Below are 18,949 nucleotides of genomic sequence, written 5' to 3'. Positions count from 1 at the left end.
GAGACTCTGAAGCTTTGGCTTATGATGTTCAAAGCTGAACTGAAGAAGGGGAAAACAGGAAATGCAAATTGGCATAACCAGCAACTGTGTGGAAAGAATAGTAGATTACACTGATAATCCTTTCCTTGCATACCCTATGGAATGAAGCATTCTAGCCACAAGAGGGTTCAAAACAGTTATCCAGTGTTGCTCTGGATTACATTACAGCTATTTTCCAAACAAGTTCAAGCTAAGAACACAGACGTAGCAGGTTTTTGTTTGTTTTGTTTTAAAAAACCATCAAAAAACAAACAACCCCTTCCACTCCCACAAAAAGTAACCTCTATGCTTGGCCAGCATTGTTCCATACATTACTATGACAGGAAGTCTTGTCTGTAGATGGCACAGGAGACTAATTATGAGAAAGTGACCCTTAAATTATGTCACAAATCCCTGATTTAGCAGCACTCCCCTCCCCCACAAGTCCTGTTTCCTTGCCTGTTACCCTCACCCCCAACAATCTAGCCCAGTCCGTAAACTACCACTTGTTATTTATGTTCATATTAAATTCTATTCCTTGTATGCTGCCCTCAAACACTCAGCATGCCACAGGTTTTTGTGCTCAAAAGCGTTTAGTAGCATTGCAGGTGTTGCCAGTGGTGTGGAGGACCGGAGGTTTTGGGAAGACAGAACTAGGTTTGGCACTCCACATAGGGTGACCAGATGTCCCGATTTTATAGGGACAGTCCCGATTTTTGGGTCTTTTTCTTCTATGGGCTCCTATTACCTCCCACCCCCTGTCCTGATTTTTCACACTAGCTGTCTGATCACCCTAACTCCACAGGATATGGAAGTTTTGTTATTTTGACAACCAGGAGGCAGTTTAGGCCTTTGGCACTGGGGAGAGGCTACATCTTATCTTTCCCTCCCTTTTTTGGGCAAGAGCAGCTGCAAAATTGATTTTAAATTTACGAAGGAAGGGTGGTTTGAATTCCTCCTTCCCACACAAATGGCTGGCACCTCCCTCACAATATCTACCCCTGTGTCTAGCAGCAGTGGAAGAAGCACCTTAGCTGATGCTTGTGCTAAGATGACCAGGACAGGAGTGAAATAGTTAACAATGACATTTAAAGTATTCCCAATTAGACTTCAGTGTTAAAGGCCCATTGAAATGCATGAGGCAGTCCACGCCTCTTAGGGGCTGTTGTTTCAGGCTGTCACCACATAGGTAACAATAGTTCACTCTGAAGAGTTTCTTTGCAATTTTGGGCAAGAGACTTTACAAAATGTTTGTATTCTGGAGCACAAATTATGTGACCAATTCAAGCAGGACCAATGATGCAGCAATGTGTGTGGCTACGCAATCCTATCCTATATGGGGCCCATAATTTCAGATGACTCCTCTGTTATAGGCTACCCCTCATTTTAGACTGCTCTGTTAAGAAACATTTCTGATCACACTATGTCACATCGTATTAGATGTGGACCTAAGCGGCGTCTGGTTAAAGGCACTGTCCATGCTACAGGTTTTAACCATGGTTTTGGAACCGGGTGGAGCACATTGACCTTCACATGTTCCATGGGTCAGTTTGGGCCCATGTGGCAGCTTTTCTGACATCACAATTGTGTTGGGTGCATCTGACATGCTGCCCAATCATGTTTTTACTGAGCAAGTATCCCACACTACCTCAGAAGGGGAGGGGAAGTGTTTGGAGGACATGCATTCAGTTTAACACCAGAAGCACGTGGGGCTTTATATCTGTCACAGAGAGCTGGGGAAGAGGAGAAGCAGCCAAAGCAGTTAAGTTACACAAAGATTATTAGTTTCAGAGTAGCAGCCGTGTTAGTCTGTATCCGCAAAAAGAACAGGAGTACTTGTGGCACCTTAGAGACTAACAAATTTATTAGAGCATAAGCTTTTGTGGGCTACAACCGAAGAAGTGGGCTGTAGTCCACGAAAGCTTATGCTCTAATAAATTTGTTAGTCTCAAAGATTATTAGGATTGTCCCATCCACACTTAGTATCCCCTTCCTGTCCCCAAGTGTGCTGAACAGATTACAGGAAGACAACCATGGAAGACCTAGGCCTCTGGCAGGGTTGAAACACTGTTAGCGGGCCGTGGCTACTAAGAGTTTTAGCTACCTTGCATCCATACACAAACCATGTTTGGAGGTCAACCATAATGGAAACCAGTTATAGACCTTGTTAAGACTTTTAGCCTGGACAAGGCATAAAACAGCAGCTGAGATAAACCCCACAAGAAGCCATAATTTCAGAGTACCTATAACCTGGGTCACAACTTAATCCTATTGATCAGGTTAGGGCAATACAGACAACTGTGTTCAGTTGATAATTAATACGTTTTTCTGAACAGTGTACGTGATATTTTAAGTACATGGGTCCAACTTCAAAATTTCATAAACAGCCTGAACAAGTGACCTCCCCCACTGTCCCCTCCCCTTCTGGTTTCTCCCCCCTCATCTCAGTGTAGCTTGGAATCGTGGCAGTCCTCCCCTCAGTCCAGGAATGCAGCATCACATTCCTGCTTAATTAAGTTACTGTCGGAATGCCAACCTGCAGTATAATCCTCAGTCTACAAAAACAAAGGCTCCCCCAACCCATAAGTTTTTTTTTGTATTTTTTTTTTAAACGGGATTAGTTGTGAAGTTTACAGATCTTTGTCAAATGTTTAAATTGCCTCTGGTTTGGATGCAATCTCTGTTCAGCAGAGATGTGGGCACTGAACTCTACCCATTTAAGAACAGAACTGGAAAGAATTGCTTAGAAATTCACAGTCTCGCCATTTCAGGTGAAATCTATTATAATTCACTATACACACAGGCTAGATACAGCAACTGAGAAAGCAGTCATAGCTCCACTGACTTCAGTAGAGCTATGACAATTTACACAAGTCAAGATTTGGCCGCCACAAGGATGCATGTGCATGCACATGTGCACGCACATGTGCACCAGCTCCTCTTAGGATAAGTCTACGCTACGACCTACAGGCAGGATTCCTCTGCTCACGTACACATACTTGCGGTAGCTCAATGAGTTTGCGTGAGTATAAAGAGCAGCGAAGCCACAATAGCATAGGTACTGGCATGGCTGAGCCATATCGAGAACAAACTGACCGTGAAGTTCCCACAGAGCTACCGTGAGCGTGTACACACCAGCAGGGGAATCCAATCCCTAGCTTGTAGTGTAGGCATAGCATGAAGCACAAGTGAAGAATCGCTAGTTAGTAGTTTGCACTTTACCAGTGCAGTAATTCCAAGAAATCCATCTGTTGCCCCAGATAGTTTGTAGCAGTGCAGTTTGTTTAAACTTTCCTCCCACAACCAACCTTTAAAAACTCTATGAAATTAAGTGAGGAAAAAATGAATTGGAATGTAAAGATTTCACGTCACATTTTTAAAAAAAGAGAAACAGGAAATGCAAACATTAAGTTGTTGCTCTACAACGACATTAACTTGGCATATTGCACATCCCGTATATTTAAAGATTTATCACCACAAAAATGGGCCAGATCCTCAGATGGTATAAACTGGTATTGCGCCACAGAAATCAAATGGAGCTATGCCAAATTTACACCAGCTACACATCTGACCCAATATGTATTCAATTAGACATTTATCAAGGAAAACTGAAATAGAAAACACAGCATGTATTCAAATGTGATGGAGTTAGTACTACTGTAGGAGTCTTGACTTTTACATTTCCTGACTGTCTCTATTTTAATTTTACTTTTATTATTACAGTCTCCTCACAGAGCAGCATGGTAATACAGTGCTCAGTGTTCATATTCTGCTATCCCTATAGGGACAATACTTGCACTGATGCCACTGAAGAATTCCACACATCAGGAGAGCAAAATACCAGAGTGGTACTAAAAGTGAGAACTTTGTTCGAACTGGCAACCATAAATGGCTCATTAATTAATCTGGTTGTATTAAGTGTATTTTAATATTAGGATGACACAGACATTCCGGAGATTAGGATGGAGATAAATGTGAACTGATGGGAGCACAAAGTTCCATGCACAGCAAGCAATTTAAGCAGGGCACAGTCCTTTCCCACATCACTTTTTAACTACTGTACTCCCAGTCTTGCTAGCCAGACCATCGGATGGAGAAAAACCTCCCATTAGATGTACCCTTTTGGAGTTGCTGGGAAAACAGCCCAGAACATGGAAAAAGAAATCAGAGACCTGTTGGAACTGGGGGTTATTAAGCAGTCAAACAGTCCATGGACCTCACCCCCATGGTGCTGGTACCCAAGGAGAACAGGTGGATCAGATTCTGCGTGGATTATAGAAAGCTGAATGAGAGTGTCTGATGTGCCCCATGCTTAGGGCCGATAAGATTCTAGACAAGTTGGGGGCGGGGGAGCGGCACATATCACTTTACCATGATGGACCTCAGTTACTGGCAAGTGTCTTTGGACTAGGATTAAGGCTAAAATTAAGTCTGCTTTCACTACCCCAACAGGGCTTGGTTTTATCTTTGGGCCTAAAGGGTGCCCCAGCCATCTTTCAGCATCTGCAGATCGCTAAGGAGGGGAATGGCAGGATTTGCCCTGGTATACATTGATGACATTTCTACTTTTTAAAGTAAGATCTGGCAGAACAGATACCCCAAGTCAGGACGATGCTCAACTGCATTCGATAGGTGGGACTGCCTGTAAAAGTGGAGAAGTGTAAAGTGGGGGTGGCGGAGGTGGTTTATTTAGGACACAAGATGGGTAGTAGTCACACAAAGGGCTTGGCTACACTCGGGACTTCACAGCGCTGTGAAGCGCGAGTGTAGTTGCGCCGCCAGCGCTGCGAGAGAGCTCTCGCAGCGCTGCAAGTACTCCACCTCTCCGAGGGGAATAGCTTGCAGTGCTGCGAGCGAGCGTGCAGCACTGCAGGCACTGATTACACTGGCGCTTTACAGCACTGTACTTGCTGCACTCAGGGGGGTGTTTTTTCACACCCCTGAGCGCAGCAAGTTGCAGCGCTGTACAGCACCAGTGTAGCCAAAGCCAGAATCTGCAAAGGTGGTGGCTCTTAAGGACTGGAGCCTGGGGTATTACAGGAGATTTGGATCTCACTTTTAGCTCCCTAGTAGCTCCTATTCCTGTATAAGAAGGGCAAACCAGACAGAATCATCTGGATTGAACAGCATTTTAAAAAGGCTCTCTGTGCACTGAAGGATGCCCTGAACCGGGATCCAGTTCTGGTAAGTCCAGTTTTAACAAATGCTTCACGGTCTTCACAGATTCCTCAGACACAGGACGGGACTCTGTGTTGGTGCAAATCAATGCTAAGCGAGACACACACACACACACACGCACACACCTGTATATCTGAGCAAAAAAAACTGCTTCCCAGGAAAAGAGCTATGTGACTATTGAAAAGGAGCGTCTTTCAAATGTGTGGGTGTTCAGGAAGTTGCAACCATCTCTGTGGGAGGCACTTTACTGCGTAAACCAAGGGTCGGCAACCTTTCAGAAGTGGTGTGCCGAGATTTCATTTATTCACTCTAATTTAAGGTTTCGTGTGCCAGTAATACATTTTAACGTTTTTAGAAGGTCTCTGTTATTTGAGCCATATCTCTGAGTATTGTGTTCCCGTTGACAGTTAAATAATACTTAGTTTTTGAAAAGACTGCACTGTTTTCTGGTTATAAAGCTCCTAAGAGGAGAAGAATCCTGCAAGGTGCCGAGCCAAACTGGCCCTGCTGAAGGAGTCGCAGCATGACCCAGGGGTGCTGACGTCTAGGGACCCCATCTGAGAGCATCAGTCACGGGACTGAGCCGGGAGTGAAGTGGAGGCTCAGGGCCTGTCACTTAGGAAGGATGCACTCAAAAGACTGCAGAGGGAATAAGGCCCAGCACACAGTATGATCCGTGGCAGAAGAGCAATGTGTCCTAGCCACATTCTAATGCAGCACCCTGTTAGTCTGCACCATTGTTGAGCTTCGTTTCGAAGGGAAAGGAGATTAGTCTAACTGGTGCAAAGTTCATTTCTTCAAAATGAATTGAGTCGCTTTCTATTTTAAAAGGAAGAGAACCTAATAAAAATATAGACCATACAAAACCAAAAGAGGTGAAAAATCCTATCCTCATTAGGAAAATCTTCTAAAGCCTGAACTCAGTTTCTCTTTCAGCAGTTGAGGGCAGCAGTAAGGTTGAAAGTGGTGCAAGGAGCTGCATCCTTACAATCCATTAGATAGTGAGACAGTTAAATCCAGAAAAAGAAATCTCAACATTCAGAACTCAAGAGTTTACAAAGAAGCTAAAAACCATAAATGATGTTTAAACAAAACTTGTTATTTTAAACTCTTCCCACACTGGGATATGAAGCTTCTGTTTTTAAACTGAAACCTTTTCAAAAATGTTTCAGAACTCCTTATGGGGCTGCTGACTGACACCTCCCCTTTACTATAAGAACTAATGTGTGTTCATGTATCCGCACAACACATAGGTCAAGGGGATTTGTAATCCAAGTAATCTGTGCAGTGTGCATTTTTCATGCTTCTATAGAAATCCCTTTGTTTCCTTCTCCTGTCTTTTTGATGTGCCCAAGAAAAGTGCCTCCATTTAGCTAGATTACATCTCCTAATAGAGTCCTTTCTACTATGAGAAAGGATGTCTCACACGGGCATGGAGCAGGACCACTTTAAGGATGATGCCCACCCAAATTCCAAGCCCTGAGGTGGAGCGGATGTGGATCGAGGTGCTTGATCATAGGTTCGACGGGGACAGGTGAGCAAAGCCCACAGGTAAGTGGGGAACATGGAGACCGGGGAAATGAGTCGGAAACAAGAGGGAGTGTGGGCTATATTGGCAGAGAGAAAGGAGAGTCAGGACAAAACTGGGAGGAAAGATCAAACCAGTATCTTAGATGCCTATATACAAATGCGAGAAGTATGGGGAATAAGCAGGAAGAACTGGAAGTGCTAATAAATAAATACAACTATGACATTGTTGGCATCACTGAAACTTGGTGGGATAATACACATGATTGGAATGTTGGTGTGGATGGGTACAGCTTGCTCAGGAAGGATAGACAGGGGAAAAAGGGAGGAGGTGTTGCCTTATATATTAAAAATGTACACACTTGGACTGAGGTAGAGATGGACATAGGAGACGGAAGTGTTGAGAGTCTCTGGGTTAGGCTTAAAGGGGCAAAAAACAAGGGAGATGTCATGCTAGGCGTCTACTACAGGCCACCAAACCAGGTGGAAGAGGTGGATGAGGCTTTTTTCAAGCAACTAACAAAATCATCCAAAGCCCAAGATTTGGTGGTGATGGGGGACTTCAACTATCCGGATATATGTTGGGAAAATAACACAGCGGGGAACAGACTATCCAACAAATTCTTGGACTGCATTGGAGACAACTTTTTATTTCAGAAGGTTGAAAAAGCTACTAGGGGGGAAGCTGTTCTAGACTTGATTTTAACAAATAGGGAGGAACTCGTTGAGAATGTGAAAGTAGAAGGCAGCCTGGGTGAAAGTGATCATGAAATCATAGAGTTTGCAATTCTAAGGAAGGGTAGAAGGGAGAACAGCAAAATAGAGACAATGGATTTCAGGAAGGCGGATTTTGGTAAGCTCAGAGAGCTGATAGGTAAGGTCCCATGGGAATCAAGACTGAGGGGAAAAACAACTGAGGAGAGTTGGCAGTTTTTCAAAGGGACACTATTAAGGGCCCAAAAGCAAGCTATTCCGCTGGTTAGGAAAGATAGAAAATGTGGCAAAAGACCACCTTGGCTTAACCACGAGATCTTGCACGATCTAAAAAATAAAAAGGAGTCATATAAAAAATGGAAACTAGGACAGATTACAAAGGATGAATATAGGCAAACAACACAGGAATGCAGGGGCAAGATTAGAAAGGCAAAGGCACAAAATGAGCTCAAACTAGCTACGGGAATAAAAGGAAACAAGAAGACTTTTTATCAATACATTAGAAGCAAGAGGAAGACCAAAGACAGGGTAGGCCCACTGCTTATTCATAGATTCATAGATTCATAGATTATAGGACTGGAAGGGACCTCGAGAGGTCATCGAGTCCAGTCCCCTGCCCGCATGGCAGGACCAAGTGAAGAGGGAGAAACAGTAACAGGAAACTTGGAAATGGCAGAGATGCTTAATGACTTCTTTGTTTCGGTCTTCACCGAGAAGTCTGAAGGAATGCCTAACATAGTGAATGCTAATGGGAAGGGGGTAGGTTTAGCGGATAAAATACAAAAAGAACAAGTTAAAAATCACTTAGAAAAGTTAGATGCCTGCAAGTCACCCGGGCCTGATGAAATGCATCCTAGAATACTCAAGGAGCTAATAGAGGAGGTATCTGAGCCTCTAGCTATTATCTTTGGAAAGTCATGGGAGACGGGAGAGATTCCAGAAGACTGGAAAAGGGCAAATATAGTGCCCATCTATAAAAAGGGAAATAAAAACAACCCAGGTAACTACAGACCAGTTAGTTTAACTTCTGTGCCAGGGAAGATAATGGAGCAAGTAATTAAGGAAATCATCTGCCAACACTTGGAAGGTGGTAAGGTGATAGGGAATAGCCAGCATGGATTTGTGAAGAACAAATCATGTCAAACCAATCTGATAGCTTTCTTTGATAGGATAACGAGCCTTGTGGATAAGGGTGAAGCTGTGGATGTGGTATACCTAGACTTTAGTAAGGCATTTGATACGGTCTTGCATAATATTCTTATCGATAAACTAGGCAAATACAAATTAGATGGGGCTACTATAAGGTGGGTGCATAACTGGCTGGATAACCGTACTCAGAGAGTTGTTATTAATGGTTCCCAATCCTGCTGGAAAGGCGTAACGAGTGGGGTACTGCAGGGGTCTGTTTTGGGACCGGCTCTGTTCAATATCTTCATCAACGACTTAGATATTGGCATAGAAAGTACGCTTATTAAGTTTGCGGATGATACCAAACTGGGAGGGATTGCAACTACTTTGGAGGACAGGGTCATAATTCAGAATGATCTGGACAAATTGGAGAAATGGTCTGAGTTAAACAGGATGAAGTTTAACAAAGACAAATGCAAAGTGCTCCACTTAGGAAGGAAAAATCAATTTCACACATACAGAATGGGAAAAGACTGTCTAGGAAGGAGTACGGCAGAAAGGGATCTAGGGGTTATAGTGGACCACAAGCTAAATATGAGTCAACAGTGTGATGCTGTTGCAAAAAAAGCAAACATGATTCTGGGGTGCATTAACAGGTGTGTTGTGAGCAAGACACGAGAAGTCATTCTTCCGCTCTACTCTGCTCTGGTTAGGCCTCAGCTGGAGTATTGTGTCCAGTTCTGGGCGCCGCATTTTAAAAAAGATGTGGAGAAATTGGAAAGGGTCCAAAGAAGAGCGACAAGAATGATTAAAGGTCTTGAGAACATGACCTATGAAGGAAGGCTGAAAGAACTGGGTTTGTTTAGTTTGGAAAAGAGAAGACTGAGAGGGGACATGATAGCAGTTTTCAGGTATCTAAAAGGGTGTCATAAGGAGGAGGGAGAGAACTTGTTCACCTTAGCCTCTAAGGATAGAACCAGAAACAATGGGTTTAAACTGCAGCAAGGGAGGTCTAGGTTGGACATTAGGAAAAAGTTCCTAACTGTCAGGGTGGTTAAACACTGGAACAAATTGCCTAGGGAGGTTGTGGAATCTCCGTCTCTGGAGATATTTAAGAGTAGGTTAGATAAATGTCTATTAGGGATGGTCTAGGCAGTATTTGGTCCTGCCATGCGGGCAGGGGACTGGACTCGATGACCTCTCAAGGTCCCTTCCAGTCCTAGAATCTATGAATCTATGAATTCCACTGGGTCAGGAGCTTGGGAAACCTTGGGAGGATGATTGGTAATCTGGAGGACAGGCATAGGAGGCTGGAAAACCAAAGCTGCCTGGGCCAGAAGGGGGTGATCAGGATGACCCGTGGTCTGTCCTGCCAGATTTTGCGCAGAACTTGTGACAGGAGAGGTAGCGGAGGGAAGGCATAGTTGAACTGATTCGACCCAGGAAAAAACAAAAGTGTTGCCCTGGGAGTGGCGACCTAGGTCTCCTCTGGAGCAGTGTGTCGTGCATTTCTTGTTTGCTTGAGAGGCAAACAGATCCTTGGTTGGGATTCTGCACAGAGCTAAAATAAAATATTGCACAATACCAAGTTGTGGAGCTCCCACTCCATGAAGTGTCTGCAAGCACATTTGGCCGATAGGGTGACTCAACTGCTGACACATCAGTTTCACAAGCTGACCTCTTCTGCACACAGGGAGAGGGATCTCCCGCCTCCCTACTTGTTGATGTAGAAGATAGTCGTGATGTTGTTTGATATAAGGACATGGCGAGTGTGCATGAACCGAAGAAAGGCCTTCCAGGCAGCTCACAACTCCAGGATATTGCTGTTCATCCTGGACTCTCGAGATATCAAGGTACCTCATGCTGTATGGCTATTCATGCGGCTCCCCAACCCAATAGGGATGCAACAGTAATAATGGTCCTGATCGGGATCTGTTCACTATAGCAGGGAAAACAGTACCTTGGCCGGAACGGTTATCATAAGGTTCATGGAGTGGCAGTTTGGAGAATATCCCAACTACAGCCACGTTTGAAGGCAACGAAGGTGGAGCCTTGCGAATGGGGTGACGTAGGTGCAGGAGGCCACATGACCTAAGGGAAAGACATGTCTTGACTGGTATTTGAGGGCTGTTTGTAATCATGGTTTGCAACCTGTCCTTGGGCAGGTACGCTCTTGCAACCATAAAATTCAAGGTGGCCCCAATGAAATCCAGAGATTGCTTTGAGGTGAGAACAGATTTTTTTCAGTGTTTACGCTGACTCCCAGTGCAGCATCATAGAAGTTGATGCATAGGCTACCTGGCGGGACCTGGCAACAAGGAGCCATTTGTAGAGGTGGGGAAGACAATGAGATGATGTCCGACGTGAGCTGCTACTACCAAGAATATCTTGCTAAAGACTCTGGCGGTGGTCGCTATTTGAGAGGGAGGGCAATGTAGAGAAAACAGATTCTCTGAGGAAGTGTCTGAGAGCGGGATTAATCTTTCATGTCTAGAGCTGTAAACCACATGTCCTTTTCTAAAGAGGAGATTATAGATGCCAACATAACCATGCAAAATCTGAGTTTGTGAATGAAACAGTTGAGATGGCAGTGGTCAAGGATTGGTCCCCATACACCCTTCTTTTTGAGTACCAGGAAGTAAGTTGAGTAAAACCTGTTCCCTTGGTATTGAGGAGGGACATGTTCTATCACTCCTTGCTGCAATAGGGAGCCCACACTGGTTTGAGGGTATTCTCCTGAGAGCGGTCCCCGAAGAGGAGGGAGGACATAGGGATGCAAACTCTATCTTATAGTCAGAATAGAGGACGTTCAGTACCCACTTGTCCATTGTTACTGCACTCCCAGTGTTTGGGAGGGATGGAGGGGGAGTGCTAAACAGCCCACAAATGGTGGGTGGGAGTTGGGAAGGTTGGGCTTAGTATTTTACAACTCTTGAGCTCCCATTCAAAAATAATGTCGAGACGGGGGCTGAGATTGAGATGCAGAGACTGTTGCAGAGAGAGTGTGGGGAAGCGGCTCTTTTGAACACTGTCTCTTGCGTCGTGGTTCATAGGGTCTCCGATGGAAAAACTGCTGAGCCATACGCCTAGGTCTAAATGATAGGCAGCGAAACTTCCTCTTAGGAGCAGACATGTTCGTATATATCCCCAGTGAGTGGAGGGTAGTCCTAGAGTCCTTTAGGGCATGGAGAAACTGGCCTGTCTTCTGGCTGAAGAGCTGCGATTCATCAAAGGGGAGGTCCTGAATGGTATTCTGGACCTCCCCAGGGAACTCTGACACCTGGAGCCATGACTCCCTGCACAGGATGATGGCGGTAGCCATAGCTCTAGAGGAGGTATCAGTGGCATCGACGACGGATTGGAGAGTGGTCTTAGCTATCACTTTGCCTTCGTCTGTCAGAGCTTGGAAACAGGCTCTGTCCTGCTGGGAAAAGCCGTCAGTCAACTCTGCAAACATGGAGTCGTTCAGGAAATCATATTTAGCCACTGGTGCCTGGTAATTGGCTATCCTGAACTAGAGGCTAGATGATAAGAAGACCTTTCTCCCCAACAGATACAGGCATTTGACCTCTTTATTGGTAAGTGCAGACCTGGGATGTTGCTGTTTAGCCCTTTCAGAAACAGCCTCAACCACCAGTGAGTTGGGAGCGGGGTGAGAAAACAAAAATTCTGCTCTTTTGGCCAGCACATAATAAAGCTGGTCTGCTGCTTGTTCAAGGAAAGCCCCTGGCGGGTCGGACCCGGTTTGTTTACCTGCCGCGTCAGCAGGTTGCGGCCAACTGCGGCTCCCACTGGCCATGGTTCGCTGCTCCAGGCCAGTGGGGACCGCAGTAAGCGGTGTGGGCTGAGGGATGTGCTGGCCGCCCTCCCTGCAGCCCCCATTGGCCTGGAGCAGCGAACTGCGGCCAGTGGGAACCACAATCGGCCACAACCTGCGGACACGGCAGGTAAACAAACCAGCCCGGCTCGCCAGGGGCTTTCCCTGAACAAGCGGCAGACCGGCTTTGAGAACCACTGCCGTATTGGATGAGGTGGAGGTTGGCCCCAAACAAGTGCAGGTCTTTTGTGTGGTCGAGGATACATAGGATAGGCGAAAAAGGACTAATTCCAGTTGTAATGGTAGGACTGTCAGTGCTTTTGCAGGGGAGTTGTCTTCTGCATATGGGACAGGCAACAAACTCCCTTTAAGTGGTCAACTCCTTTGGTGGTGGTGTTCTCTCTCTGGAGATAGAGGAGGGGATTCTGGATGCAGATGACTGAAAGTATTCTATGGAGCAGCAAGGGATTCAGTTCTCCCCAGCGCAAGAGGGGTTCTACTTGTTTGAACCACTGCAGCCATCGAGGAAGACCATGCCTGAAACTGACAATGATTGGACTTCATCAATGCCAATGAATCACGGGGTTTGGGAGGTGCCAAGGATGACAACAGCAATGGATCATGTTCTGGTACCAATATAGCCCAATGCTTATGGGCTTTCTTGTTGTGCCTCTGGGACTTAATATGCCCCAATGCCTCATGGGCCGAGCTGATGGGCTTGCTTAGAGCTGAATCAGGCTTCTCTGAAGTGAATTTAGAGGAACACTTAAGTCTCATGCTTATGAGAGTGCTTCCTAGATTCCCAACAAGATCCTGCCGGAGGGTGGGGAGGGAGATTCAGAGAGAGTTTCCTGCACTAGAGTTGGACTTCACTGCAGGAGGCATGCTCCATGCTGAATCAGGCGGATGTACAGGGGGGTTCCCCGGCCTGTGTCGGCTGGGGGCCTCCTGGCCTTCTCCACATGGTATTTGCAGAAATGAAGTTCCTGCCCTTGTCAGGTACAGCTGGGGAGCAGTCAGCAGATACCACACCTCAACATGACATGGGCTTCCCCAAGGCAGTGCTGGTGGCCATTGCTGACTGAGAAGGATCACAGGCAGAACGCGAGGGTATTCTCCCAAGAGACTAAATCTATAAGAAGCTATACTGAAGACTATTAAAAAAAAAAAAAAAAAACATAAAAACTGTCAAAACCATTTACAAAAGTAAATCCAATTCTTATTTTGTAGGACGAAGCTGAAGTTACGGACACTGGAGGTTCTGATCCAGATCATCCAGCTGTGAGAAGGAACCGAAGAAGGGGTTGATCCGCTCCACCTTTTATGACCTTGGATGGAGTCATGAGGTGAGCCAACAGAGCTACTTCCAAATTCTCTGGCTCCAGGAACATGCCTAACCCACCCACCGTGGAATACAGTCAGGACCATCATTCAAAGAAAAACTAAGTGTTTGTGCGAACAACCCCTGAGTTGAGAGCACTGAGTACCTGGCAGATTCAGGTCTGCAATCTCCTGCAAAAAACAGCCACTAAGTCAAAAGGTCTCTGCAGATAAACCACTTCATCCAAGTGCAGTTAGTATTCACAAAACTCATTTCTCCCCCCACCCCCAATCACTGAGTTTAACGAGAACCACATTCTTTAAAATTTATTACTTAGGAAGGTATGTAATACTTCTAGCCCCAAAGTCATTTAAAATTTCATCTTCTGTGCAACAACTGACACTTTAAATTCAATCAATGGCAAAAATGTCAGCAAACAACATAGTTATAGAAAAACAGAGTAGAACAAGGTTAAATATACCTGCCCCACCCCCCTCAAATATGTCTGCTCAAGGACTAAAGATCAAAGGACTCTGACAAGGCTTTGGATAATTTACATAGTTTGTGATATTACAATAAAGTTCCCACTCAGGCATGGCCAGTGTGTGTATATATGCACACACACTGTAGATACACAAATGTGTCTGTGGACATTTGCCAAGTCATTTGTCTCCATGCATGGAGCTCGCTTACTTTTAACAATACTGAGGCCAAAGAAGTGAGGGTCTTTAATCTTCACTAAGTCACAAACTTGCTGGAAGAGCTCCTGTCCGGTGGCTTTTACCTGAAAGAAACAACCAACCCAGCATTACAGGCAGCCCACACATACTGGCACTGAACAATTCTTCATGGTCATAGGTTATCAACAGGCACAAAGGCCGCCAGATCAGAATCACAGCACATAATTCAGTTCTCGGGCCAGGGTTTTTTGGTCGCTGTAAGGCACTGTTGTAGTGTATTCCTGTCCTCCTTCTCCCCCCCCCCCCCCCAGCCCTCTTTGTATATGCTCTTATCCCAGTACAATGGAACTTAGGTGCCAGACTATTTGTATCCTTTTTAATGAGACTGGAACTCGGTCATCTAGACTATTCATGCTGTGCAAATGCGACCATGTACTGAAACTCTTGCGGTATTATACTTATTGCCAGCAAAACAAAGACATTGTTTAGAAGGAGAAAAATTAATTTTGGAGGGTTTGAGGAATTACAGATTTAAACTTTCACCTAGGAAGGAAACAAAAAACACCACCCCCCATACTGCACACTTTGAGGGGTGGAGAAGATGGTTTTGACCACAAAGACTGAACACTTAATTTTCAAGTTGGCCTCACATGGAGTGACCCGGGGTTCTTGCCCACTCCTTCATTCCATGCCATCACGCTACTTCGCTAGTTCCCTTTACCATATTTTACTTCTGACCAACAGCAGAGTTCATGTCCCTTCCCCACCACACACAATGCCACCTCCAGAAACGTTGCTCTGTAGATAAGCTACCAAGGGTCTGATTTTTTTTTTTTATTATTATTTATTTTTTTTATTAAGAGCTTCAAAGTTTACCAAACATCTACTAGCCACAGGTTGATATGAAAGAGAGATGGAGGATAAGCAGGGAAGAAAAATGGCAACAAAGTAAGTTTCATGGTCAATTGGTGCGAAGGGGAAGGTAATACCCAACACCATGTATGGGGACTCCCAGCTGCTATTCCCACACTCTTACTACTCCCGGCAGCTTTTCTTCGGGTACTCTTCCTCAAATAGCTCCAGCACCCATCTGCATGTGCTGTTAGTCAGAGATTTCCCAATCAGCAACTCCATGACAGGAAACTGACAAGAATCACATTTTATCACCCACGGAGATCTGAACAGCAACAGTAAAGTTATCAAGAATCTTTTTAATTTCACTGTGCAGTGGCTGGGCAAACCTATGAGCAGCAGTAGAGACACTGGAGCTGCCTGTCTGCAAATAGTACTGATCAGTTCATACGTGGAAGATTATCTTCACAACCATAAAGGCGAGAAACTTAAAATTTGGCAGAAGTTGATTGCTAAGGCCAGCCTTCTAAATAGCACTGCAAGTAGATTTTTTTTTTTCAAAGCCTGTTATTGCAAATGTATTTATCACTGTTCCTCAGAGACCAGACGCATCCCTCTAGAACAGTGGTAGTCAATAGGCAGAGCGCAGGCCAAATCCAGACTGCTAGAAGCTTCTGAATGGACCATAAAGATCAAATGGGCTGAAGCAGGGCCGGGGTTGCATGTGTGGAGCTATGACCACTCCCCAGCCAAGGGCGAGCGAGCTGCAGGGTGCAGCGTGTCCCCGGGTGGCTGCTTGTGCAGCTGCAGCCCCACCAGCTCTGTCCTCCACCGGCTGGTAGCAGTGCAGGGTGAATGAGCTGAGCAGGCGCTGGCGGCTGGGGCAGCGGGAGCTTCTCTGGGTGGAGCGGGCAGGGAGCTAACAGGAGATAAGGGAGTTATATGCCTAGATGATTCAATCATGCAGTGGGGAATGTCTGAGGCTCACTCTGAGGAACAAGCAACTGCTTTTCTTGGTCCTTTCAGTCACCCTCTGATCATTGACCTATTCCCCACCCTCTTTCTGAGCTCACTGTCCCCCACTCTGTTCTGGTTTTGTGGGGACAGAGTGAGAGTTTCAGTGTCTTGTCACTTTCAGGGAGTTTCTTTCAGTACCAGAGTCACACTGTGTCTGTTTTACCACCCAGCCCTATGAGAGAGAAGAACTGAAGCTCCAATCCATTGCCTTTCCCAGCTGAGATACCAGTCAGAGGCGCAACAGTTAAAACTGAAAGCTATTCAATTACTGGTAGCACAGAAATCTGCCCTCACTGAGAGCTTCATCTTTCATCAGTGAAGTCCATGAGAGTTTTTCCATTGACTTTAAAGGGAGAAGGATCAGATTAGGGGGCTGTAGGGAGCTGTGAAACATTTTGTTTTGACAGGAGTGTGACCACATCTGAATAAGCTGTGGCATATCAGATTTGATGCAGTTAACTTAGATTATTTGGCTTTTGATCCTGCAGGTGGGATCAGCCTGGGGTTTAATAAATACAACAGGGAACAATAAAGTAAAAAATACAAAGGAAAACATTTTAACTTGTAGAAAAAATTTTGAACAAAGGTTTTTTAATTGAAAAGTTGTCTTCTCTGAAAGATGAAAAAAGTGAAAAAAAAAGTTGATTTTTCCTCAACTTCATTTTTTTGCAATTTATTTTTTTCAAAATTTTATATTATCATAAACTTTAATGAAATGGTTATGAAAAACATTTGGTTACTGAAAAACTCAGATTTTCATTAAATGAAAAGATTTTTATACTGTGTTTTGATTTTAAAAATCAAAAACATCGCAAGAAATTGTTCAATTTCAAAGCTAGTGAAATGGAGACAACTGATTTTTTTCCCCCGCCAATTTTGTTTTTTAAATTGTCAACCAACTCTTGATAAAAAGAAGTAGTAAAAACCCTAATAATAATGTGGTAATATAATAAAATTACAATAAAAAGAATTGATGAGTATAATTATATGATACAATAATATAACACAAAGTATAATAAAGAAAGGCCTGAGCCTGAATACACTTATCAGGTGTAGCACTTAGTACCTTAGGCCCCAATCCTGAAAATACTTATACACGTGCTTAACTTTAGTATCATGAAATCAAGGGGACTTCAGGGTAGTAAAGTCAAGCACTTAAGTGTTTGTAGAATTGGGTGCTAACTTAATACTGGCCATAATCCTGCAAAGACATAAGCATATGCTGAATTTATACACTCTGAATAGTCCCATTGCCTTCAGTGAAGCTACTCACAGTATGTAAAGTTAATCACGTATGTGCATCTTTGCAGCATCAGGGCCACTGTCTATTCTAACACCCCTTACTTCAGAAAGCCCAGGTTCACTGTTGCCTCAACTGCATTTCTTCCCACTCCCTTCTTCCTTCCTTTTGAAACCCTGTCTTGTGAGTGTAGCACAGAACTGCACTTGTTAACAGTTGGGACCAGTAGTGTTAATGTCATCAAGAAAGAATTGTATCCCCCCCCCCCCCCCCCCGTGTGCAGATTCAATGACCTGCCAGGTTGAATTTATTCACTTGAGATTGACAAAAAAAATTCCTCACAATACACCAAACCCCAACTAGTTTGATATTATTTTTCATTTAAATGCACTACAAATATAAGCAATATCCCTGGGTATATTACACAGCATTGCACGTTTGTTGAACAGGGGCACTTGCAGTGTGAAAAATGTTTCTCTGGAGTCTGGACCTTGACTATACCTTGACCAAGACATTTGGAACTTGGGGGAAAAAAAAAAAAAAAAATATGACTACCCCTGCTCTTGGACATATTAAGTGTCTTCCAGCCTGGGCAGCAGGAGGGCAGGGGTCATTCCAGAAGCCAGTTCTACCTATAGAACACTGACACTGTACCACTAGCCAGCTAGTCATCACCACATTACCAGGAGGTATGAAAATTGCACTAGAGGGGTGCCTTCTGACGTCAGACAGACAGCTAGGGGTGTGTGTGGGGTTAACTGTACAATTCCTATTAGAACTAGATAGAGACTGAGGCTTGAAGTTGAGAGAACGCTCGTAGGTATGGTATTTGCTTAGCTCATTATGATGTGCAATCAAGAGGAAAGAGCTAGTGTACTGAGGTCTGCATCCTCCCCACCCCCACAAAATAGAGCATGCACACATTACTACTTGTGACCAGTCATTGGGAAGGGATATCCTAATGAAGAGTGCTGGCATACTGGTAACTAAGAATACAATGCACAGACATACGCAGACTCTAGAATGCATTATATCAATAGAACAGACATTTTAAATAATTAGTGTATTTACATACTTTCATATTCAAAACACTTCAGAGAAGCAGAAGCCTGTTAATGTACTGAGTTCTCTAAAACTGAACATGTGAAGGTAAGTGTTAGAACACTTCTGAAGAGGGAACTTGATCAAATTGCCTACTTAAGTGAATATAGGCTGTCCCATCCACATCACTCATCTCTTCAAATCCTTCAACTAACTCTCGCCTTCTGTATCAAGTTCATCTTTCTCATCTTCAAGGCCATGAACTTAGTTTTGGTAATGCTTAAGTTTTTGTCTCATCTCCTATACTCCCTCCCTTGACATGTCTTCTTCCAGACAACTCACTTTGCATTGTTCTGCCAAGCCATTCTTTATGCTGGAGCTCACTTTCCTAGCTTGCTGTGGTATCGGAGCGTGCA

At 44.4% G+C, this 18,949-nt stretch overlaps 1 protein-coding gene across 4 annotated transcripts in view; it reads right to left on the bottom strand.

Annotated features, from left to right (window-relative positions):
- Window positions 1-18,949, bottom strand: part of FRMD1 (FERM domain containing 1) — a 73,603-nt gene that overhangs the window by 30,260 nt on the left and 24,394 nt on the right. For all 4 annotated transcript variants that reach the window (XM_054024550.1, XM_054024549.1, XM_054024548.1 and 1 more), the window contains one exon: window positions 14,397-14,487. In XM_054024550.1, coding sequence (XP_053880525.1) covers window positions 14,397-14,487 — 91 coding nt within the window. The remainder of the gene's footprint in view (window positions 1-14,396; window positions 14,488-18,949) is intronic.

The sequence above is a fragment of the Malaclemys terrapin genome, chromosome 3, assembly GCF_027887155.1.
Source record: "Malaclemys terrapin pileata isolate rMalTer1 chromosome 3, rMalTer1.hap1, whole genome shotgun sequence".
In the NCBI taxonomy this organism is placed as follows: Eukaryota; Metazoa; Chordata; order Testudines; family Emydidae; genus Malaclemys; species Malaclemys terrapin.
Note: the sequence above shows the minus strand (reverse complement) of the source record. Positions and strands in the feature narration are given on the sequence as shown.